General features: G+C 43.1%; 1 protein-coding gene across 3 annotated transcripts in view; it reads right to left on the bottom strand.

The window, feature by feature from the left end:
- Window positions 1-710: 710 nt before the first annotated feature.
- Window positions 711-25131, bottom strand: part of Chrna5 (cholinergic receptor nicotinic alpha 5 subunit) — a 30725-nt gene continuing 6304 nt past the window's right edge. The window contains exons 2-6 of one of the 3 annotated variants that reach the window (XM_041638591.1): window positions 11785-11936; window positions 6912-6956; window positions 5741-5850; window positions 3363-4191; window positions 711-1304 (exon numbers count right to left, since the gene is read on the bottom strand). In XM_041638591.1, coding sequence (XP_041494525.1) covers window positions 1143-1304; window positions 3363-4191; window positions 5741-5850; window positions 6912-6956; window positions 11785-11936 — 1298 coding nt within the window. In that variant the 3' untranslated portion in view covers window positions 711-1142. The remainder of the gene's footprint in view (window positions 1305-3362; window positions 4192-5740; window positions 5851-6911; window positions 6957-11784; window positions 11937-25131) is intronic. The other 2 variants (XM_041638593.1, XM_041638592.1) reach the window with 2 other exon arrangements.

Here is a 25131-nt window from a genome sequence, read left to right as displayed (position 1 = left end):
AATAAATCCTGTCTCAAAACAAAACAAAATAATAGCTTCGTATTAAGTGTGGTGGTTTGATTAGGAATGGTTCCCATAGACTCACAGATTTAAATGTTTGATCACTAGGGAGTGGCACTATTAGGAGCTGTGTCCTTATTGGAAGAAGTGTGTCACTGGGGATGGACTTTGAGATTTCAGAAGCTCAGCCAGGCCCAGTAGCTCATTCTCTCTTCCTGTTGCCTGCTGATCCAGAAACAGAACTCTGAGCTACTTTTCCATGCTGCCATGATTCCTGCAATGACAATAATGTATTAAATCTCTGAATCTGTAAGCCAGCCACAAATAGATGTTTTCCTTTATAAAAAGTTGATGTGCAGGGCTGGAGAGATGGCTCAACAGCTAAGAGGACTGGCTGCCCTTCTAGAGGTCCTGAGTTCAATTTCCAGCAACCACATGGTGGTTTACAGCCATCTATAGTGGGACCTGATGCCCTCTTCTGGCCATAAAGTCATACATGCTGATAAAGCACTCTACACATAAAATAAATAAAGAAATCTTTTTTAAAAAAGTTGCTGTGGTCATGGTGTCTCTTCACAACAATATTAACTAAGACATTAAACCATCATTAAACCAAGTAATTGGCTTAATTCATATAGAAGTATTATGTATCACACATCCATGAATACAGGACAGATAGAATTTTAAAATATATATATGAGTTGGGCAGGGTGGAACACACCCATAGTCCCGGGTACTTAGGATGCTGAGACAGGAGGTTCACTGGAGTCCAGGAGTTTGGGGCCAGCCTGAATAATTTAAGAAGGCCCATTCTGAAAATACAAAACCACACAATTATAAGCTTTTACTAAATTTGGAAAAAGTTCTAAACGGTCTTCAACTATAACTGTATTTGCTAACACTCCAAAGATGAACTTCCTCATGGGTTCCACGTCAGAAGGCTTTCACCAATGCAGCTGGACAATGTTCTGTTGCTACCTGCTTTTATTACTTCAGTTCTAATGGACAATATTAAGCCAGGTTAGAAATTACTAATCTGTTACAGCCTATATCAAATTGAAAATAATTTCCCATTTTCATAACTGTATACATGTCCTAAGAGATGTGTGGTTGCTCACTAAACCCATAGTAATTTCTTGGCTTCACTTAATTGTATTTCCGATGTGAACCGGGACTATGATATTGGCCCATTTATAAATAACAGGAACAAAAAGCCCCAGAGTCCCAATGACCGAAACCAGAAGAAAAGTCCACAGAAACATCCGGTCAAGAACTTGTGCTATGAATTTCCAGTCTTCAACAACCTGTTAAAAAACAAACATTAAATACAAATATCAAACTTGTACACATTTTAAGAATAAAAAAAAAACCCAGAAGATAATCATTTGCTGTCTTCAAAGCATAAGCAATCCTGTGCCCAGGTCTCTGAGATAAACTGGTATAACTTATTAAATTCCATTCCAGTCTAAATCATTAGCTGACAAATATTCTCCCCTTTTAACAGTCCACTAATAGTTAAAACCCTTATAATGATGCTTTAATTATACCACCACCACATACTACAACCAACAAGTTAGTTAGAAGTGAACTAGGCAGGGTGGCACATGTATGTGGTACCAGCTACTTGGAAGACTGAAGCAGGAGAAGCCTGAACAACAAGTGGGACCACATCTCAAACAACAACAAAAAGTTAACTCAAAGTTATTCCCTGGACATAGTGGTGCTTGCTGTAAGCCCAGCATTCAGGGGGCTAAAGTAAGAGGATTGAGAGTTCAAGGCTAACCTGAGCTACATAGCAAAACGCTGTCTAAAAAAAAAAAAAAACAGTCTAGGGGAACAGGCGATGGGGGTTCTCAGTGTAGAGGTGGTACGAGCCTTTAATTCCAAAATGTGAATGAATTTCTGTTAGTTTGGAGTCAGCCTGGTCTTCACAGCAAGTCTCAGGCAAGCCTCAAAAAGGGGGGGGGGGGGTTAGAAGGGAGGGAGGGGAAGAGAAGGAGAGGGTAAGGAGAGAAGAAGGAAGAAAGAGAAGGAAGGAGAGAGAGAAGAACAGAGGGAGGGAGGGAGGGAGGGAGGGAGGGAAGGAGGGAAGGAGGGAAGAGACAAAGGCTGGCAGGGCAAGGACAGCTGGGAGCTTCAGACTATGAAACAGTAGTAAAGACTGCACTGCTATTTTATCAGATTCATTGCATCTACGACTCGCACCTGATAGAAAAATCTCCATTTAAAAACCTTCAGAAATTAGAATTAGGGAGCTGGTGAGATGGCTCAGCAGTTAGGAGCATTTATTGCTCCTGTAGACCAGGGCTCAGTTCCCAGCACCCACACCGTGGCTCACAAGCATCTGTAACTCCAGTTCAAGGGCCTCTGAAGCCCTCTTCAGACTTCCTCAGGCTCCAGGCACACATGTAATGCACACACAATCAGGCAGAAAAACACTCATACACATAAAATAAGGAAATAAATCTGGAAAAGGATTAATAGAAATATATTAGAATTTACATAATCTTAATGGGACCATTAAATATAAATTCAGTTATAAAATATTAATAGGCATAACTTTAAAAATATCATATAATAGAAAAAAGGAAAATAGTGGCCATTGAAAATCAGAAAAAAACCCAGCAGTTCAACACTATAAATTGATAAAACACATGTCCAATATTTGCATCTCAAATGTCAATTAACCTTTACAAGCCAACCAAACTTATTTTCTGTAAGGCTTTAAACAAATTTTGTTTCAAGCACATTAGATACTATTACTGCCTCACAGGAAAACCTTGACGTATGAACATAACACATGAGAACACCTAACTCCTTTTCTCTTTTTATGGTTTTTAAATTTCATTTTGCTTTTATGAGATGTAGTCTCCCTATGGAGTCTAGACTGACCTTGAACTTGCTAAGTAGCCCAAGACTTTCTCAATCCTCCTGCCACAGCCCCTGAATGGTGGGATTACAGGTATGCACCTTATTCTTTCAATTTTACTAATGAAAAACTTTACTAATTTTGTAAATGAGCCACAATAAGATGTTTTTCTAGAAAAGTATCTTGCCTGTACTTATAAAACTAGATTAGGCTCTTTCTTCAAAAAGAAATAACTTTTGATAAATTATAATGCCAAATTTCAGAAACAAAGTTACTAAAGAGAAATCCAAATCAGTAAATCATCCCATTCCAGAGCCAAAAGTTATAGCGAAAAATTACTATCCCCCCCCCCAAAAAAAATTACTATCCCGTCAAATGCATAGTGAAGCTTTCTTTATAGTCATTCAAGATGCTCTGGGGAAATGGAAAAGTGAGACGGGCAGATGCCCCATTTTGGCTTTGCAGGGCAGCAGACTGAATACCCGCCACAGACCTCTCGGACGTCGTTCTCTTTCCTGACATGTCTCGTGATGTAGCGGATGCAGCCGAGTGCAGCTTCCAAGGTGTTCCTAGACTTCGGTCCACTGCCATCCTCGGTTTCTTCCCTCTGAGTGAAGTACCTGTCGACATGACTTCTCATGCAGAGCAGTTTGGGGAGCTTGTGAAGAAATATCTTACGGACCCACGGTGCCATAGCATTGTGTGTTGAGGAAGAGCGGTGGTGGATGTTGATGGCAAAGACAGTCACCATAATGGAGAGTGTCACGAAAATCATGGTAAACACCAAGTACTCCCCAATCAGAGGTATGACTTTGGACGACGAGGGTATGATCTCTTCAATAACCAGAAGGAAGACGGTCAGAGAGACGAGCACTGACGTGCACAGGCTGATCTTTTCACCTTCGTTTGACGGGAGATAGAAGACGACCACAGTCAGAAATGAGAGCCCGATGCAGGGGATAATGAGAAATAAGGTATAGAAGAGAGGCAGCCGCTTAATCACAAAAGAGTACGTGACATAAGGGTACCAACAGCAGCTGTCCGTTCTGTTCCCTTTGATCCCCGTGGCACTCATGATTTCCCATTCTCCGTTGTCAAAAAAGTCGGTTCTGTCTACATTTTGGTCCTCTAGGATTATATCAACCTGGGATCCATCATACGTCCAAGAGCCGAATTTCATGGAACAATTCTGGAGATCGAATGGGAAAAACGTGACATCGATAGTACAGGAACTTTTGTAGTTTGCTGGTTGTGTCCAGGTGACGGTGCCATTGTACTTGACAATCGTTTTCGTGCTGGCCCCTTCAAAACGTCCATCTGCACTAAAAGAAACACACAGTAACGGTGCCTAAATTAAACAACCCAAGCACACATTTTATAAGCCCAATATAAAAGGAAACCTGTGGGTAACAGCATGAAATAAGTTTGAAATTACTAAGTGCCCAAATGCCTGCTCCAGCCACGGGTCCTCGCTTTCTGGACATCTTCCTGACATGTATGATTCTGCTGGAACTAAGCCTACTCTCCCCTTTGTATTATGAGATGAGCAAATCCATGTTTATCAAAATGCTGAGATTTTTATAGTTGAAAAGACCTCACTTGACATGCAAATAGAATCAGGCTGTTTCTATACCAGGCACGCACAGAGGCAGAGCCTGACTCTTTATCTCCAGACTTCCTCTTCCACCAGAGAATTTGCACCAGGCAAGGCCCGCCTGAACCTGCACTAAAGAGGCACAGCAGCAGGTAGAAGCCCCAGTGCCCGAGTCCTTCACAACAGTTCTGCTGTGTATCTTCAGGTTCAGTTACAGAGAGCAGCCAATGCTCAGGGAGCTGCCCCGTGCTACATTACAAGCTTTCTTCATCCTCCCATATTGAGGAACACGAAAGTAAAAGGATCCAAAAGATTGTTTTTGCCCAGCATTTGCTGTCCTTATGCCAAGGCCTTTGTGCAAACAGGACAGAATGCTTTCAGCTGCTGAGGGAGCTGATGTACAGGGAGCCGCCCCGTGCTACCTTTCGCGCTTTCTTCATCCTCCCATATAGAGGAACATGAGGTAAAAGGTTCCAAAAGATCATATTTTGCATAGCATTTGTTCTAAAAAGCCTTTGTGCAAATAGGAGAGGTGCTTTAGCATAAATGCAAGCAAGCTCTCCCATTTACTCTGAGAGGGCCCTGGGTGGGGGAAAATGCAGCTGGTACTGGCAATTACCCTCAAAACACTCCTAGAGAGGCTGCTCATGCATGGGTTAAAAATTAACCCCGAGCTCCTCACCGTGGGAAAATGGCAATATTGTGCTATTAGGATGCCAATCTCTAGAAAATATTAGAAGACAGTGTTGAACATAAACTGTAACCTCAACTAAAAACAAATCCCCGCAAACGTGGAAGTCTGACTTGAATAAGGAAGCAAATGGGGACATCACAGTGTCTTGGGGTGAAACCTCTCTCCGCCACATGAGAGCTTTGTGACCCTAGCAAAGCGTAACTGCCGTAGGTCCATGTCAGACAGTCGGTGCACCCCGCATTTAAAACTGTTGTGAACACATGGCCAACCACGTAAAAGCTTCCTGTCTATGTAAGCTAATCACAAGCATGACCTCTCTCCTCACCCTCCCTTATTCCTTTCTATGTTTGCCAAGTCCTTTTTTCTTATTTCAGAAACCAGGTGACACGTTTCTGATAAAAATAACACACTAAAAAGACAAAGGATACACAGCACCCATGAAACAAATAAGCACAAATCCAAGTCATTTGATTTCATAGCTAAACAATTTGCAGACGCGAGGGAAAAGGTTACTAGTGCCTGGTAGCAGTACAAGGTTTTTTTTTTTTTGGAAATGTAAGGTAATATTTAGAATATAACTTACTTGTCAAACAAAACGATGTCTGGGATCCACAGAGAGTCTGATGGGACGCGTATAATTTTTATTCCACCATAGTCATCAGGATTCCATCTTAATTTTACATCTATCCATTCCTGTAAAATGAGAAATTCAACTCCATTTCAATCAATACATTATAAAATAAGTTAAAGATATACTTCCTGTCATATCCAGAACCTTTAGACATAAATCATTTCTGTTCCCAATTCAGAAAACCTTCTCAAGAATAACATCCTGCCCCACTGTACACTGACTCCAGCTGTGGTCCTGATGAGGCACAGGGGAGGACCCGTACTGATGCATTCACGGTTCTCTACTTGTCAGGCATAAACAATCATGAGAAAGAGAAAGAATAAACAATGGAAAATATTCAACAACACCTGGAGACATACGTATGATGGTCCACAATTAAAATAATTCATTACAGAGAGATCACTAGGGAATAGGAGGGGTGCTGGAAGAGGAGGGTCATAACATAGGGATGGAGGGACATACATGCTGTATGTATGGATGACACTATCACAGGGAATCCCAATAATGTGTAGTTAGCATGCTAATAACTATAATAATGACTAATTGCATTCCTGTCCATTCCTGTTGCACTCAAATTAAAAGCCAAATCCTGGGGCTAGGCAGTCGGCTCAGTAGCTAAGAGCACTTGAAGTTTTTGTAGACAGGTCCAGTTCCCAGCCTCCGCATGGCAGCTGACAACCCCCTATAATGCCAGTTCCTGGTGATGCAATGCCCTCTTTTGGCCTCCTTGGGCATTTCATGTACATGTATATTTAGATGCATGCACACTAAATGCTCATACATAAAAATAAACATTTTTTTAAATAAAAAGTAAAAATCCAAATCCTTACAGGGTCCTATAAGTTACTATTCTACTGGCTTCTCATTGTTCTTTTGACTCCCCATCTCCACGGGGCTCCCCATGGCTCACACACCTTTACCCACAATTACTGGATACAGCTCAGCCTCTGGACCTTTTGCTTGCTGGTCCTCTACCCAGAACACTCTTCTCCCCTAGATGCCCATAAGGCTTGCTTCTTCTCCCCTGAGACTTTCTATGAGCTTTGCCTTTTTGGCCACGGAGGACCTAAAATAAGAAGTGGGCAAGCTGCTAGCTGGGCACCTGCTTGATTGGTATACACACCTGTTTCAACCAGACGTTTGTTGTCATTAGCTGGTTTTTCTCATCCTATTTAAAAAGAAAGAGAAGAAGAAAGGTTGGTTGTTTCCATTCCACAGCAGTAATTCCTTAAGAGCTTGAACATGGTGGCAGTTGCTGACTGTCACTGCTAAGCCTGAGCTCTAACTCAGAAAAGGCACCTTTCTTACCCTTTTATTTCATCTTTGAATATCAGCTGAAACCCCAAGTATGCTTTTCCAGACACTCTGGCTTCTCAGTTTTTCTGAAGACCCTACCCACTTTCTATAGCGGCTGCAGTCTTCCATGGCTGCCCCTATCTCAAAAGGAGTGGCTTCGGGTCCATGTTCCTCCTTCCTGAACCTGCTGAGATTTACAGCTTCCCTGCCTGCCCTGTTTGTGTGTTCTCCCTCTCTCATTCTCCCCCCCCCCTCCCCCTCTCTCGCTCTCGCTCTCTCCTAATATGGTCCTTAAACTTTAAAAAGTTAAACATTTCGGCTGGGTGGTGGTGATGCACGCCTTTAATCCCAGCACTTGGGAGGCAGAGGCAGGCGGATCTCTGTGAGTTCGAGACCAGCCTGGTCTACAGAGCTAGTTCCAGGACAGGCTCCAAAGCCACAGAGAAACCCTGTCTCAAAAAACAAAAAAACAAACAAACAAAAAAAAGTTAAACATTTCGATAAAAATGCTCCTTTCCATATAGAATGAACACCTGCTAATTGTTCTCACTCTAAAAAACAAGATTAAGCTCATATTATTACTCTAAACATTCTGTCGTTCAGGTAAACTTCTCCAAAGCTTATCACTTGCGATTCTATATTTAGTTTTCATGGTCTCAACTACTACAGTTTCTCAATTTTTTTCTTATTTTCCGAGACAGGGTTTCTCTGTGCAGCCTTGGCTGTCCTGGAACTCACTCTGAAGACGAGGCTGGCCTCAAACTCACAGAGTTCTGCCTGCCTCTGCCTCCTGAGTGCTGGGATTAAAGGCACACACCACCACTGCCTGGCACATTTCCTCAAACTTAAGAAGATCTAAGATATGAGAACAACATTATTCACTTTGCCCTAAAAGGGTGTGATGACACACACCATGTACTCAACCTGCCTTTCTTAAAGGAGGGAGAAATTCAGACATTTGTGTACAAATGTCATTAGAAGAAAATTGGACAATTTTCTGCCAATAGAAATATGAATAAATTATATGAGGATTTTAACATAACTAGGAGAAAAAACAGTAAGCAAAATGATATCAAAAACACATTCCAGGGACTGGAGAGTTGGCTCAGTGGTTAAGAGTGCCTTTTGTTCTTGCAAAGGACCCAGGTTGGATTCCTAGTACCCACATGGAAGCTTACCACTTCCTTAGGCACCAGCCATGCTTGTGGTGCACAGACATACATGCAGGCAAAACACTCATACACACAAAATAAAATAAATCTAAATAGCAAGACAAAACAAAAGCCCACACATTCCAAGTTTGTAAAACAGGCACAAAGAAAAAAATGGCAAGAAACACAACAAATAGGGCTTTTTGTTTTTATACTGGTCTCAGTAGCTCAGGCTGGCTTCAAACTCTCCCTGTAGTAGGGGATAACCCAGAATTCCTTATTCTCCTGCTTCTACTCCCAAGTGCTGGGATTACAGGTGTGTACCTCCCCCCACAGACACCTCAGCAATCAATTGTTAACATCAGTCATCTACAAATGGTAGAATTAGAATCACTTTTTATCTGGTTTTTTTTTTTTACACTTTTAAAAAAAATCTCTACAAAATCATGTGCTACTTCTGTAACCATAAAATAAATGCACGCTCATGGTATTTTAATATATGTAAATATTTGATCACGATCCTAAATATAATTATTGGCATGATCAGAACAAGAAGAAATTAGTTTTAGAAGTGTGACTTTCTTAGGGTAAACACTAAGAATCACCGGGCGGTGGCGGCAATGCACGCCTCTGCCTCCCAGCCCTCAGGAAGCAGAGTGAAATGGATCTCTAGGAGTTCAAGGCCAGGCTGGTCTACAGAGTGAGTTCCAGGACAGCCAGAGCTATCTCAAAAACAAACAAAACAAAAAATAAAAATGAAATAAAGAGAGAGAGGGAGGGAGGAAGAGAAAGAGAATGTGTGTGCCTGGTGCCTGTGGTGGTCAGAAGAGGGTGTCAGATTCTCTGAAACTGGAGTTATCAAGGTCTGTGAACACTATGTGGTTGCTGAGAAGTGATGTGGGAGTCTTCTGTTTTGTGTTGATTTCATTGGTTAAATAAAGAAACTGCCTTAGCCCTTTAATAGGACAGAAAATTAGGTAAGCGGAGTAGACAGAACAGAATGCTGGGAGAAAGAAGCCGAGTCAGGCAGTTGCCATGATTCTCCCACTCCAGACAGACGCAGGTTAAGATCTTTCCTGGTAAGCCAGCTCATGGTGCTACACAGAATATTAGAAATGGGTTAGATCAATATGTAAGAGCTAGCCAATAAGAGGTTAAAACTAATGGACCAAGCAGTATTTAAAAGAATACAGTTTCTGTGTAATTATTTTGGATAAAGCTAGTCGTGCGGGGGGCCGGGTGCCAGGAACATAGCCCACCACTCCTATTACAACAGAGAAGTCACCATGGGTCCTTTGCCAAGAGCAGCCAGATCTCTTAACCACTGAGCCCTTTCTCTAGCCCCTGATATGTCTCAAGTGTCATCTTGAAATAATTTCTGGTCCTCAGAAGCTATGATTCTATTCTTGGACTATTAATCAAACCTTCTAGTGCATGCTTATGTACAATATAAAATGTTTTGGTTTTTCTTATTATTTTTTTTATTTTACATACCAACCACGGTTTTCCCTCTGTTCTCCCCTTCCCACATCCTTTGAAACCCTCCCATCTAGTCCTCAGAAAGTCAGAAAGGGTATAGCCTCCCATGGGAGTCAACAAAGCATGGCATATGCCTTGAATGCATTGGCACAGGAGACTACTTTTTAAATATAATCCCAGTAGCAAAACACTTAGATGACAATTAGTAAATGGGACCTCCTGAAACTGAAAAGCTTCTGTAAAGCAAAGGACACAGTCAATAAGACAAAATGGCAGCCTATAGAATGGGAAAATATCTTCACCAACCCCACATCTAATGGAGGCAGAATATATAAAAAACTCAAGAAACTAGACATCAAAATACCAAATAATTCAATTTAAAAAATAGGGTACAGATCTAAACACAGAGTTCTCAGCATTAGAAACTCAAATGGCTAAAAAACATTTAAGAAATTGCTCAGCATCCTCAGTCATCAGGGAAATGCAAATCAAAATGACTCTGAGATATCATCTTATACCTGTCAGAATGACTAAAATCAAGAACACTGATGACAGCTTATGTTGGAGAGGATGTGGAGTCAGGGGAACACTTCTCCACTGCTGGTGTGAGTGCAAACTTGTACAACCACAAGTTTGGAAATCGGTATGACGGTTTCTCAGAAAATCGGTAATCAATCTACCTCAAGACCCCACGATACTACTCCTTGGCATATACCCCAAAGATGCTATTTATCACAAGGAGACTTGCTGAACTATGTTCATAGAAGCATTATTCGTAATAGCCAGAACCTGGAAACAACATAGATGCCCCTCAATCGAATAATGGATAAAGAAAATGTGGTACATTTACACAATGGAGTATTACTCTGTGATTAAAAAAAAAAAGACATCATGAAGTTTGCAGGCAACTGGATGGAACTAGAAAAAAATCATCCTGAGTGAGGTAACCCAGACCCAGAATCACAAATTTGGTATGTGCTCACTCATAAGTGGATATTAGATGTAAAGAAAAGAATAACCAGGCTACAATCCACAGCCCTAGAGAAACTAGATAACAAGAAGGACCCTAAGAGGGATGCATGGATCGCCCTGGGAAGGGGAAATAGATGAGATCTCCTGGGCAAACTGGGGGTGGGAGGGTGGTGGGGAGAGGACAGGGGATGGGAACATGAGGGATCGGGATGGTTGAGTTGGGGAAGGGACAGAGAGGAAGAGCAACGAAAGAAATATCTTGATAGAGAGAGTCATTGTAGGGTTAGAGAGAAACCTGGTGCTAGGGAAACTCCCAGAATCCACAAGGATGACCCCAACTAAGACTCCTAGCAATAGTGGAGAGGGTGCCTGAAATGGCTTTCTCCTGTAATCAGATTGATGACTACCCTAATAGTCATTATAGAACCTCATCTGGTAATTTATGGAAGCTGATGCAGAAATTCACAGCCAAGCACTATGTCCAGCTGAAGGGATGGAGGAGGGATTACATAAGCGGTGTGTGTGTGTGTGTGTGTGTGTGTGTGTGTGTGTGTGAAGATCATGATGAGGAAACCCACAGAGACAGCTGACCTGGGCTTGTAGGAGCTCACAGACACTGGACCGACAGCTGGAAAAGCTACATGGGATGGAACTAGGCCCTTTGCATGTGGGTGACAGTTGTGTAGCTTGGTCTGTTTATTTGAGGATCCTCTAGCAGTGGGACCAGGATCCACCCCTGGCACACAAGCTGGCATTTTGGAACCTATTCCCTGTGGTGAGATGCCTCGCTCTACCTCGATGCCGTGGGGATCGCTTGGTCCTGCCGCAGCTTGATAAAATGTTTTAATATCTTTGAATTTGATTAAGGACAGACCTAGCATTAGCAAATGAAATAAGATTATTTACTACACAACAACATAGAAACAGAGTATCACTATACCTGTGGCACACTAGTCACTGTTCCCTGGTCAGCTCCTTGTGGCAAAGGGCTACGTCTGGTCACCTTGGTAACCTCTGGTGTCTGACATGCATCTGGGAAAAAACTGACTTTACCTAAAATTGGTGTGAAATGGACTTCGTAAGAGCAGGCAGACTTACCACGTCCACCAACTGAGATATTGCAAGGCCAAACTTGATCTTTATTTTGTCACTCAGGTGTTCCACAGGACGAACCCACCTTTCGTAGTCTTCAAATAAATCCTTAAATAAACGGTCTTCGTGTTTTGCAGCAGAGGACAGTTCAGGCAATCCTGCATAACAAGTTTTAAGAAATTAGCACGCTGGCTGCTCTCCGTAAATACCTATACTTTAAGAAATCAACACTGTTAATGGTCCAATTAAAATTTAAGATATTATTGTTTTAGGTTTGTTTGTTTGTTTGTAACAGGATATCATGTAGCCCTGGCTCCCCTTGGATTCCCTATGTAACCAAGTAACCAAGTATAGCCTTCAACTCCTAATCCTCCTGCCTCTATCACCCAAGTGCTGAAATTACAGGCATCCATCACTGTATTCATCCAGCTAATTTTTAAGATTTATTTTTATTTTAAATTGGGGGGATGTGTGCACCCCCATGAATGTAAATGCTCCAAAAGTTCAGAGGTGTCTGATTTCTCTTAGAGCAGGAGTTATAGGCAGCTGTGAGCAGCTTGATGTAGGTGCTAGGATTCAAACTCAGGTCTTTTGCAGGAACAGCATGTGCTCTTAACAGATGAGCCATCTCTCTAGTCCCCTGATGTGGCTTTCAAAATGAAATATTAACACAAACGCTATTAGAGATACTCTGGGTCAGATATAATTCTTAGTTAATCATATTACTCACTATAGAAATATGCCAAATTTTTAAATAAACACTCAGTACTTAATACAGAGCAACTTAATAACATTTAGGTACCAAGGGCTGCGGGGTGTTTTTCTGTGGTGGACTGCAAGAATCAGCCCCGGGGTCAATCCCTCACACCGACAAAACAAAGAGGAGTAAAGGCCTTTCAATTGTCAGGGCTATGGATGGGGTCGATATCAAAATCCTAGAAAACAAACATACCTAATAAATTCTAACTGCTTCATAAAAGGAAAATAGATATACTGAAGTAAAATTCATCTATTAACTGGAAATATAAAGACATGTACTTTACTTCGCATAATTTTATATATAAAATATTGAATGAATTATTTAGATTCGTATTGTATATTTGTATAAAACTACTTTAGGCCCTAAGTCTTGAGGAGGCGCTGCAGTGTTGGAACTTCTACTCAATCTATTTATAGAGAGAATTCCATGAGATCATTTCCAAGAGCATAATCATAATCTCCCCCCACCCCCCGTCAGTTTTTCCCATCACAGTAAGTGGCTCTATCACCTGTCTGGTTCTGTCGTCTAAAAATTATGACTCACACTTGACACCACTTTCTCCCTTACAGCTGCACACAATCCACAAGCATGCTGTTGGCCTTGCCCCTAAAACTTCATGACCCTAAATGCATGTATTCCCCACTTTCTCTGTTGTCACCCGCCTACCACAAGCTAGCTGAATCCCTCCCCAGGACTAGGAAAAGTCTGTCGCTAAAAGTAATCTCCAGGGGCAGGAGAGATGGCTCAGCTGTTAGGAGCACTTGTTACTCTTGGAGGAGACCTGAGTTCAGTCCTCAGCACTCACATGGTGGCTCACTCCCATCCATAACTCCAATTCCAGAGGCTCCTACACCTCTTCTGACCACCCAGGACACCAGGCACACATACAGGACACATACATACATGCAAACAAAATACTCATAAACATATTATGTAATAAATAAATCTAAAAATAACCAAACTGTACTCTAGTTGTTCCAAATGAGGGGCCTCCCCATGTCCTGGGGCACTGAGCGGCATTAAGTACTGTTAAAGTCAGTTACCACTATTAGTTAAGGACAGGGTCTTCAAACGTATATTGTACGCATCCCTTCTGCTCTCATTGTCGGATTAAATAAGCACACACTGGGGCATGGGGATAGCGGAGGCCCTAATTAGCAGCTCCTGGATGCTGCCTTGATCCTCTGGATGTCTTAAACGAAAGAGCTAATGGGACTGACAGCTAACCAGACTGCTCTGAACACTCTACAGATACCTCCAGAACGCAGCTGGATGACGCAGCTGATCACTGCGGCTCCTGACAGCACTGTTTGAAACAATTTGTACCAGATACTTTGTTCCCATAAACCTCAGTGAACTCTAGCCCACCCTTCAACCGTTTCCACTTTGGCCAGAAGGGGAGAACTCCCACTGTTACTTTAGCAGAGGGATTTCGTGACTGGTGACAAGGCCTGGGAGGTAAAGGCACAGGCCACCAAGCATAATGGCCTGAGCTCCATCCTTGGGTCCTGCACAGCGGAAGAAGACCGACTCCTGAAAGTTGTCTTCCTGAGTCGCCTCCACAAGCATCCTAGACAGCATCACTGGAAACAGGCACCCTGAATGGTCCCAGCAGAGGCCAAGCTGTGGCAGCCAAACTGGGGTAGCCAAACAGATCAAGAACAGCCAATAAAGAAAAACAAACAAACAAAACAAAGAGAGGCAGAAACAGAAATAGCAAGAGAACAGAAAGCTGAAATGAAGAATACAGGCTGTAAGGGGCCAGAGAGGAGAACCTGCAGGCTCTGGTTGGCAGAAGAGGTCCAGAGAACTCTCAGGTCTTCAGAGCTGAAGTCTGTCAGCCCCTAGGCTGAGAGCTGTAACCACAGCCATTGCCAAGGGCCAAGAGTTCTGATGCCTGAAGGAGGGAGCACTAGCGGATGCCGCTTGATATCTGAAGGATGGAGCACTAGCGGATGCCGCTTGACTACTGCTGCCAAACATTGCCAGGAGCGAAAGCTGCTCGACGCCAGCATTTGAGGAGTTCTCTGCCTGCTGCAGGCTTCTGTCCAGGTAGAGAAGAGAACCATGAGCCAACTGAGCTGTGACAGAGCCAGCTCTGCAGCTCCTCACCTGCTCACCATGGCTTGGTTCTCTGCAGAGACCCAGGCAATCTTTTCAAAACATGGACTGACTGATGCTAAACGTTGGCCTAACGGATTTCTTCAGCTTTCCAATGTCCCTGGCCCCTGCTGGCATTGCTCTCCTTGGTTCCAACTGTACTGAAGGATCAGTTTCTGCCACACACGTTCCCATCAACGAGGCACATGCCCTCCCTTCCCCTGCCCTGGCCAAGTCAGGCATTCTTCAGACCTCAGCTGACAGGTTTTCCTGAAAACCTCTTTCCTACTCCAGTTCACACTGCATTAGCGCCATGTCCCTCATCTTTATCGTAGCTATGTGGATCTTGTGTGGTTATGATTAAAGTCTGTCTTCTTCACTGCTTTTCTCACCGCTCTCTCTAGCCCTGAGTAACAACACTTCAGGGTTCAGTCTATTCACTGAGTGAATATATGGCTGGATAAGTGATCCGGTATTCACTTATTGCCATATGCTAACCCTCATTTTTTTTGTTGTTTTTGGTTTTTGAGATAGGGTTTCCCCGTGTAACAGTCCTAGCTGTTCTGGAACTAGCTCTTGTAGACCAGGCTGGCCTCAAACTCACAGAGATCCACCTGCTTCTGCCTCCCGAGTGCTGGGATTAAAGGCGTGTGCCACCACCACCGGGCCGCTACCCATTTTCCTCTAATGATTTTAGAATGTTATCTTTGGTTAGGGAACAACCGGCATGAAAGCCGTCTTCATTTTCTCTGAAGTTCACTAGACTCATCTTAAAATTAGAGACGCTGCCGTACTCAGATTTGAACATAAAGAGCACCGTAACCCAGCCGATAAGAGTTGAGAATGGTATCATGGCATTAGGGACTCAAGGGCAGAGATTCTCAACCTTCCTAATGCTATGACCCTTTAGTACAGTTCCTTAGGTTGTAGTGAAGCCAGTCATAAAATTATTTTCCTTGCTACTTTGTAACTGTAATTTTGCTACTCTCATGAATGTAAACATCTGATTTGCAACCCCTGTGAAAGGGACATTTGAAGCCAGGCGGTGGTGGTGCACGCCTTTAATCCCAGCACTTGGGAGGCAGAGGCAGGTGGATCTCTGTGAGTTTGAGACCAGCCTGGTCTACAAGAGCTAGTTCCAGGACAGGCTCCAAAACCACAGAGAAACCCTGTCTCAAAAATACAACAACAACAAAAAAAAAGGGGTCATTTGATCCTCAAAGGAGTCAAGACCAACAGGCTGAGAACCACTGCTCAACTCCGACAGGAGAATCACTTGAGCCCAAGGGCCATCCAGACCCCATCTCAAAAGCAAAACTTGGAATTTTAAAATGTCCAGGCTAGATTCTATTCTGGTTCCTAATATTTATGAAGTGATTCAAGGCAAGTCACCTAGCCTGTTTGCATCTCAGTTTCTATGCCCATGAAAACAGGCACAGGACAGCAGCACCTACCCTATAGGGCTGCTGAGAAGGCTGTGCGTGTGTGACAGGCACCTGCACCAGCTCACTCTTACTATTCTGACAAACAATTGCTACGGCAGTGGAAAGTTCTAGGCCTGCAGAGGCAATCACACAAAAACACTGCAATGAAAGCAAGCCACCCCCACAGAGACTATCTGAAGCCTGCCAATGTCCAACAAGGATAGTTTCCTGGCAGCCCAAGGCAACAGAACCTTGCAAATATGCAGAGGAAAAAGTGCCTGTGGCACAAGGCACTCAGTGTACGATGACAGAGCTTTCTCCAAGTCTCCTGGGTGAAGGTGGTTGCTTAGGGGTTTTTTGCTTTGTTTTAAATTTTGAGCCAGTGTCTTACTCTGCAACCTAGGTTAGCATTCTTGTTCTAGCCGACTCTACTTCCTACCATTAAATGAGCCTCTACTCATTAAAGCTAACAACTATATTATCAGTGTACTAATTGCTCAGAAATCACATATCCTGGAAAAGAACAGGGAACCAAGTAGTTAAGCAGACTAGAAGGACATAAACATTTCATGGGATAATTCTCCTGGAGTCTTTAAGAGAACAACAAAAGAAAAACTGAGCTGAACAGCTAACACGTGGAAATCCACGTATCACTAACACCTTGAAAGATTTAGATTTTGGTTTTATACAGTCAGTTTTAATTGTGAATACCAACTGTGTCAAGTTGGAAGAATTGGAATAATATTTAAATTTTTTCATAAAACCAGGGATGGTGGCACCTGTAGGCACTGGGTAGCTAAGGTAGGAATATCAAAACTTCCAGTCCCACACAGGCTACACAGCAAGTCCAAGGTCAACCTGGGCTGTCTAAAAGCAAAAGACAAAGTCTCACAATTCAGTAGAACTATATTTATTTTCAAAGAAATAGTCCTGCTCCTTAATTTTACTATGGTGAAGAAGAAAGAACACAGAGCTGCAGAGCTGAAAGCCTCCACGGAAGGCTTGGCATTCCTCCAAGGCTTTGACCTCTGCATGCTACAACTTCTAATCTATACAAAATAGGGACATCTCATTGGCAAAATAGGTAATCGTGTACAGAAAGAACTCTGAATCCATCACACCAGACCTTCCCTTCCCCTCAAGCTGGCACACCCCAGGTACAGAGACTTGATCTAAGACCTTCTATCTGCTAGAGAAGTGTCTATCTACCACTGAGCCACACCCTGAGCCCTCCTCTTGCTTCCTGAGACAGGCTCTCTGTGAATTACTCCCCCTGAGCCTTAAGACTCACTCTGTAGCCCAGGCAGGCCCAGAAACTGTGACCTCCTATTGAGGTTTATGTTAGAGCTAAGCCCCACGAAACCTCTCAAGATTCAGGAGGGCAAAAACTGGCTAAAGGTATCTGAGGGTGGGCAAATACAATGTTAGCTCACATACGTCTTTTTTTTTTAAATTTATTTATTTATTAAAGATTTTGTCTCTTCCCCGCCACCACCTCCCATTTCCATCCCCCTCCCCCAACTAACCCCCCCTCAGCCCGAAAAGCAATCAGGGTTCCCTATCCTATGGGAAGTCCAAGGAACCCCCACCTCCATCCAGGTCTAGTAAGTTGAGCATCCAAACTGCCTAGGCTCCCACAAAGCCAGTATGTGCAGTAGGATCAGAAACCCATTGCCATTGTTCTTGAGTTCTCAGTAGTCCTCATTGTCTGCTATGTTCAGAGAGTCCGGTTTTATCCCAGGCTTTTCCAGACCCAGGCCAGCTGGCCTTGGTGAGTTCCCAGTAGAACATCCCCATTGTCTCAGTATGTGGGTGCACCCCTCGCGGTCCTGAGTTCCTTGCTCGTGCTCTCTCTCCTTCTGCTCCTGATTTGGACCTTGAGATTTCAGTCCTGTGCTCCAATGTGGGTCTCTGTCTCCTTTCATCGCCTGCTGAAGGTTCACATACGTCTTTTTATCATGTTCCATTTACTCTATGCTCTCTCGATATTCCCCTTATGATGGTCCTGGCTGTTCTTTCTCACTGCTGTTCCTCTCGTCCCACAAGGTTTCAAGTTTACATAGACATACAGAGAGAGCTAGCAATTCTATAGGCGATAACAATAGTATCAAGCATGCTTTTTTTGTTGTTGTTGTTGTTTTTTTTTTTTTTTTTTAGAGCTAACTGGATGAACAAAGGACTAACAAGGTAGGTGCCTTATGTCTCAGAAGGGGTGCAGCTGTGAAACGCCCCAGAAGATATCAGGAGGATTAGAATGGAGCGCGTCCCTGGGCCAAGCATCCTGTGCTGTATCTGCTGGCACCCAGGTGAGAAGGAATTTCTTTCTCTGGAGCTTGTTTAGCAACCTAAGCTTTTTTCCTGTATATTTCAGGGGTAAAGGCACAAACAGTTAATTTCCTAGACTAAGACCTCATGTCAAATGAAAGGTAAAGGTAAGTGCAGAATATTAATAGCTTGTTAGGGCAGAGCAAAGACCAGCAGGCTATACTCTCCTGACTCGGCTGTGAGAGAATTCAGGGCCACCCAGACCTGTGTAGGAGCAGACATATTGTCTCTCTGTTCAGTGTCTCCTGCTCAAGGTTCCTTTCTTGTCAATAAGTCCTGTCAATAAGGATAATTGTGGTGGTCCAGCTTTTTGTAGATTTGACCATTAGAACAAGGGTTTGGCTGAGTGAATGCTTTCACACCAGGGCCCCATGGTGTCAGAGAAGGTATACAGTTGCCAGTACAGGAGAAGTTGGGTTTAAAGAATGATTTATATACTGCTGGGGTATTTCAGGATGAATGCCATTATGGAAAAGAGAAGTGCCATGATTCCACAATATTTCTACAGAATTGACAGTGACTATCCAAAAGACAAGTGTTCCCGAAGCTCTGCAAACCGGGTTGCTCATTAGAGTGGACACTCCCGTGAGTCTGTCTAGTGCTCTGTCAGCTGTACTTCCGCTGTATAGGACTTGTGGCTCACATCAGCCTCCTGCCAAAGTTTCTCATACGGCTGATACTACAGGCCTGGGCTACTTAGGACTGACTACACCAGACCAATTTTTATAAGTTTTAATTTTTATTATAAAATATTAATAAGCTGGAGTGGTGATACACACTTTTTACTCCAAAATGAGGGAGGCTGAGGCAGGAGGATCATGAGTTTAAGGCCAGTCTGGGCTACAGTGTAAGACCCTGTCTCTAAATAACATTAATTTGGGCTAGAGAGATGGCTCAGTGGTTAAGAGCATTGCCTGCTCTTCTAAAGGTCCTGAGTTTAATTCCCAGCAACCACATGGTGGCTCACAGCCATCTGCAATGAGGTCTGGTGCCCTCTTCTGGCCTGCAGGAATACATGTAGACAGAATATTGTATACATAATAAATAAATATTTTTTTTAAAAAAAGAGCCGGGTGGTGGTGGCGCACGCCTTTAATCCCAGCACTTGGGAGGCAGAGGCAGGCGGATCTCTGTGAGTTCGAGGCCAGCCTGGTCTACAAGAGCTAGTTCCAGGACTGGCTCCAAAACCACAGAGTAGAGAAACCTTGTCTCGAAAAACCAAAATAAATAAACAAACAAATAAATAAATAACATTAATTTAAAAAAGGATAACCTATGCGTAGCTGTTTCACTGTTGTGCAAATCAAATAAAATTAAATACATTTTCTTAGTCTATCGGGTATTAAGTAGTTTACATATTTATTTAATTAGTTTTCTATATGGCTACCCAAGTGCACAGCTGTGAAGTGTGTGCAGTGCCTACACAGGCCATACAAGGGCAGTAGATCCCTGGAAGCTGGAGTTACAGACAGCTGTGAGCCACCCTGTGGGTGCTGGACATCAAATCCCAGTCCTCTGGAACAGCAGCTGAGCTCTTACCACTGAGCCATCTCTCCAGGTCCATGTCTGAGAAATTTCTTAAAGTTATATCTTTTCCTCTTTGAGTCTACATAGTCAAAAAAAAAAAAAAAGGTAGTAGGATTTTTAAAAGCCACTTCTAGGAAGGCTTGATAGTATTCTTGACTGGCATTTTTTTCATAAAGAATAATGATTTTTTCATTAAAAAGTAAGAATTCTGGAAAAAGTTACCAAGATGTTCTGCAACTAAATATGGGTGTCACCAATTTTTTCCAACTTACAGGCAGAAATGAAGACATCTGCTGTCATGTTTAGTTCCTTCCAAAGGTTCTTACATCGTCTACATCTGCAACAAATTGGAAATCCCAGAGCCCAAGGTGGTACCTCCCTCAGTGTATCCATTCAACAGCGGCTGCGACCACAGTAGCCTCTGTACTAGGGGCAGAACAGAACACAAGGACACAGTACTTGCCCTCCTGGGACGTGAACCTGTACATGTCAGATAAAGGTCTGTTGCCATGCAGAAAGCACCCACAATGAGAATGACACCCCCTGACATTGATCCAATAGACAACCTGCAAGGTTAATCATGGCTATAACCTTCTAATCTAAACACATGACTTCTGAACTTGGCATTACTGACATTTTGAGACAAGTGATTCTTTGCTGTGTGGGAGCTATCATGGACCTGTATATGTGTGTTTGTAATTAAAATCTGTACACCTGAAATTTACCAATGATTAGCCCTCGAATCGGGAAGAGAGAAAGGAGGACAAGATTCCCTACTAAACGAGCTTCTGGGTTTGAACTGTAATAGTGATGATGCCTTATTTTTATAGTGAAAGCATCATTTGCAGAGTGAAGTACCAACAAACTGGGGCCAATTCTGCCTCTGCTTCTCACTCGGTACTGTTAGAGCAGCGCTTCTCAGAGAGGAGTGTTTTGATGCATGTTCAGAGGAAGAACAAACGCTGCCCTTTTAAAGTTCTATGGCTTTTTTTTCCCCATTCAAATATGTTAGTGGTTATCCATTCATCTCTTGCCTTTCTTCATAAGCACACAGTACATGTGTATATTATGGACACATGTCATACTTGAAGCTTTCACAGATGAGCGTCTACGTTGTGTTCATTTTGGATTATTTCTGATAACGGTACTATAGAAAATGACGTAGCATCCTTGTGCGTTTGTCTTCCCCTTCTTGTGCAGGCTCTGACTCTTAGAAGTGGGACAGCTGAGTCAAGGGTATGCACGCTTTAAATTGGGAGAGGTACTGCTAAGAGCCTTCCCTAACCTCTTCACGGGTCACCGAAGGAGTGAAATAAATCGTGTATCTACAAAGATTTGTAAGAATGGTAGCTGTATCTCCGATCTACAATGGAGGCATTCCTGGAGTAGTTAACCCCCTCCAAGTCTCCTTGTGTCGTTTTCTACGTTAAGGAAAAAGTTCTTGCTGCAGTCCCACAAGAGCTATTTTAGGAGACGTCAAGATAAAGCAGTGAACAAAACCATTTAGGTAATTCGGGAAAATAAATAAGTTCTCGCTCAGCACTTTCCGTGTGACAAATCGGGAAAGGACGCTTACTAATCGCTACTGCAGAGGGCGTTGTTCTCGCTCTGTATTGATTCCTAATGGAGAATTACGGCACAGTTAACGCTGCAGCTGCCCTGCTTTCCCTGACTCTCAGAACAGGAGGAGCAACACACCGACCTTAGGCAGCGTTAAATTTAGGCCCAGTCGATAGTCCTCAAGGAGTTCAAAAAAAGTTTAAGCATTATTAAATCAAATAAATGCAGAGGTCACTGTTTTAAATTGACATCAGAGATCTTTCGGTAGGTAATAAATACACCTTTAAGTCAGTACATTTACAGCATTAGGAAATATAACAGGTAATAGCGTCAAGAAGCCGTGAAGCCTATATGACCTTGATAAGACTCTTGCAAATTTCTTGCCTAGAGCCAAGGCAGGGTACAACCCTGTGACCTCAGCATTTCTGAGGTAGAGGCGGGGCAGTCAGGAATGAAAGTCATTTTTGGCTACAAAGCTGAGATAGGTCTGGGTGACAGCAGACCTTGCCTCACAGATATTTTTTCAGAATTGTCCAGTTATGACAAATAATGCCTCAAGGAAACACAAAAGGTTGCAGATAAGAACCAAGAACAGTGGCGTGCGCCTACTACCCCAACACTCATGCATGGGGCTGATGCAAGATCTTTCAGGGGTTTTGTGGTTGTTTTCTTGGTATTTAAATTTTTATCAGGGCAGTGGTGGCACAGGCCTTTAATCCTAGCACTCGGGAGGCAGAGGCAGGCTGGTCTCTGTGAGTTCGAGTTTGAGGCCAGCCTGGCCTACAAGACAGGACAGGCTCCAAAGCTACAGAGAAACTCTGTCTCAACAAACCAAACAAAGAATTTAAAATTTTATTTGTATGGGAATTTTGCCTGCATGCATATATGTGCACCACATGAATGCCTGGTGCCCTCGGAGGTCAGAAAGGAGAACTGGATCCCCTGGAACTGCAGTGTGGAGGTTGCAAGCCACTATAAGGACACTGGGAGTTGAACCCAGGTCATTTGCAAGAACAACTGCTCCAGTCCTTGAGATTGAGGTTGGCCTTGGCTACCCAGTGAGTTTAAGACCAGCCTAGGCTACAAAGTCACAGTGAGACCTTACTTAAAGAAACAGAGAAAAGAAAAGGGGGGATAGCAGCTGATTTGTGTGAATGGGGGTTGATGCTTATTTTCTGGGTTTCTATGAGTTTTTTCAGATTTTTAAACAATCTACGTGTAGGCGTGTGCCACACTGTGAGGCTGTCTACAGAGGCTAGAAGTGAGCACTGGATTCTCTGGAGTTTGAGTTACAAGTGATGACTACTTGATGTTGGTGCTGGGAACCACATTAGGTCCTCTGGCAGAGCAGCAAGCGCTCTTTACTGCTAGCCGTCTCTCCAGCCCCAGGTTTATCCTAGTTTGTCGTTTGTAGTTTGTTTGTTTGTTTTCCCCAGACAGCGTTTCTCTGCTTAGCCCTGGCTGTCCAGGAACTCACTCTGAAAACCAGGTTGGCCTTGAACTCACAGACACCCACCGCCTGTAGCTACCTCCCTAAGCCCCAGGTTTGTAGTACTCTTATGTCATTTAGGAAGAAAAAGCTACTTGCATAATTACTTTCCTCAGATCCTGCGAATGACAATAATTGACACGAATGGGGGATTACCTTCCTGCTTAAAGTGTGTTACTTTCAGCAACAGTGGCTACATATACAAACAATGTCAGCCTGGGCTACCGGAGACCCTGTCTCAAAAAAACAAGGAGGCAAGCAAGCAAACAAAACCCAAGTATAGCCAATACACCATGAATTTCAGATTTCCCTTGGAAGCATCTGAGACATGAGAGCCTCAGGCCCTGCCTCTGACGTTCTGAATCCCCATGTGTCCTTAACAAAACCCCAAGGGATCCCCTCACACAGTCAACTATGAGAGGCTCTGCCACAAAACCACAAGGACCCTACATAAAGTGGGAAAGAATAATCGGTCCCATAGGAAACACATGAAAATCTCTGGAGGTGTTTTCAATGGGGTGCTGGTTGTAGCTCACAAACAGAGGTCAGGGACACTGTAAAAACAGTAGAAAACCAGAACCCCTTTCTACAGGGATGCTGTATGTTAACACTAGATGACCAGGACTTTTTCCTTCAGGGATGCTGTTAACACTAGATGGCCAGGACCCCTTCCTACAGAGATGCTATATGTTTACACTAGATGGCCAGGACCTTTTCCTTCAGGGATGCTGTGAACACACTAGATGACCAGGACCCTTTCCTACAGGGATGCTGTAAGCACACTAGATGGCCAGGACCCTTTCCTACAGGGATGCTGTAAACAAACACACTAGATGGCCAGGACCCTTTCCTACAGGGATGCTTGTAAGCACACTAGATGGCCAGGACCCTTTCCTCCCAACAACAAATACTTCCCGAGCCCAAAGTTTTAGAGGTTGAGAAACTTCAACACAGAAGAAAAGTTCTGCCTAATTCAACACATATCACTAGCAATTTTAAAGGAAATAATTTTTAGTTAAAAATTTCATAACTATCCCTCTTGTCAGATCATCTGACGTCGCATCTGTTTCTACTGGTAAAGGGCTTATCCCCTTCTCCTCAATCTTGCTTTACAGAAAAGCATGTAAGGTTATGGAATTCAAGGCCATTGGCAAAAAGATACCATGTTATCTTAAATTACATAAAAAAAACTTAAATTAAAATCATAGCCATGTATGGTGGCACAAGCCTTTAATCCTGGTACTCCCAAGGCAGGTGGATCTCTGGATTCAAGGCCAGCTCTGTCTATAGTTTCAATTCCAGGACAACCAGGACTACACAGAGAAACCCGGTCTCGAATAAAAAACCCAGAACCAGGGATTAGTTACTTGCCTCTCTTCTAGAGGACCTAAGATTGATTCCCATCACCCACTTGAAGGCTCACAACTGCCCATAGCTCCATCTCCAGAAAACCTGACACCCCTGGCCACTTTAGGCACCCACACTCATCTGCACATACACAGACAGACAGATACACACACACACACACACACACACACACACACCATTAAAACTAGATTTAAAACATGATTTTTTCCATCACACTGTTTCCACTGTTCCAGAGAAAACTCCAAAAGAAACAAATTATAACTTCTTCCTAAACTATTCTAACCTCAACATGTCTGTATCAACTTGCTTATTTAATTTTAAACTAAAAATACCATTATCTAAAAGAATTCAATTCTGCTATAAAAAGAAAAACAATTGTACAAGAAGAAAAATGTTATGCTGAAATTACTCTACTGAAAGCTCAGCCTAATTTTTAAAAATTGCTTGATATAATTTGTAATTACGGATGAGAAGGAACCGTCTATCTGACAATCATATCAGAGTCCCATCAGCAGGCCTTTAGTAAACCCAGGCACAAGCACAGTGAAGGACAGCTGCAGTTCCAGCATGTGGAAGTGGAGGGAAGATGAGCCAGAGTCCGAGGTCATCCTGGACCATACGTCAAATTGAGGCCAACTTGGCCTCCAGGAAACCTGTCTCCATAAACAGATACTCAGGTACAACGGCACTCTCCAGCGGACTGTGACCCCACCTTCTAAGTGTTCATACTCTAAGTCATAGTGCATATTCAGCATTTTCAAGAAAACGGTTTTCTTTTTGTAAGACAAGATCTGCCAAGC

Source organism: Microtus oregoni, unplaced genomic scaffold (assembly GCF_018167655.1).
Source record: "Microtus oregoni isolate MIOR12 unplaced genomic scaffold, Mior012 000055F_ref0000237, whole genome shotgun sequence".
NCBI lineage: Eukaryota > Metazoa > Chordata > Mammalia > Rodentia > Cricetidae > Microtus > Microtus oregoni.
The sequence above is the reverse complement of the archived record's forward strand: the minus strand, read 5'-3'. Positions and strand labels throughout refer to the sequence as shown.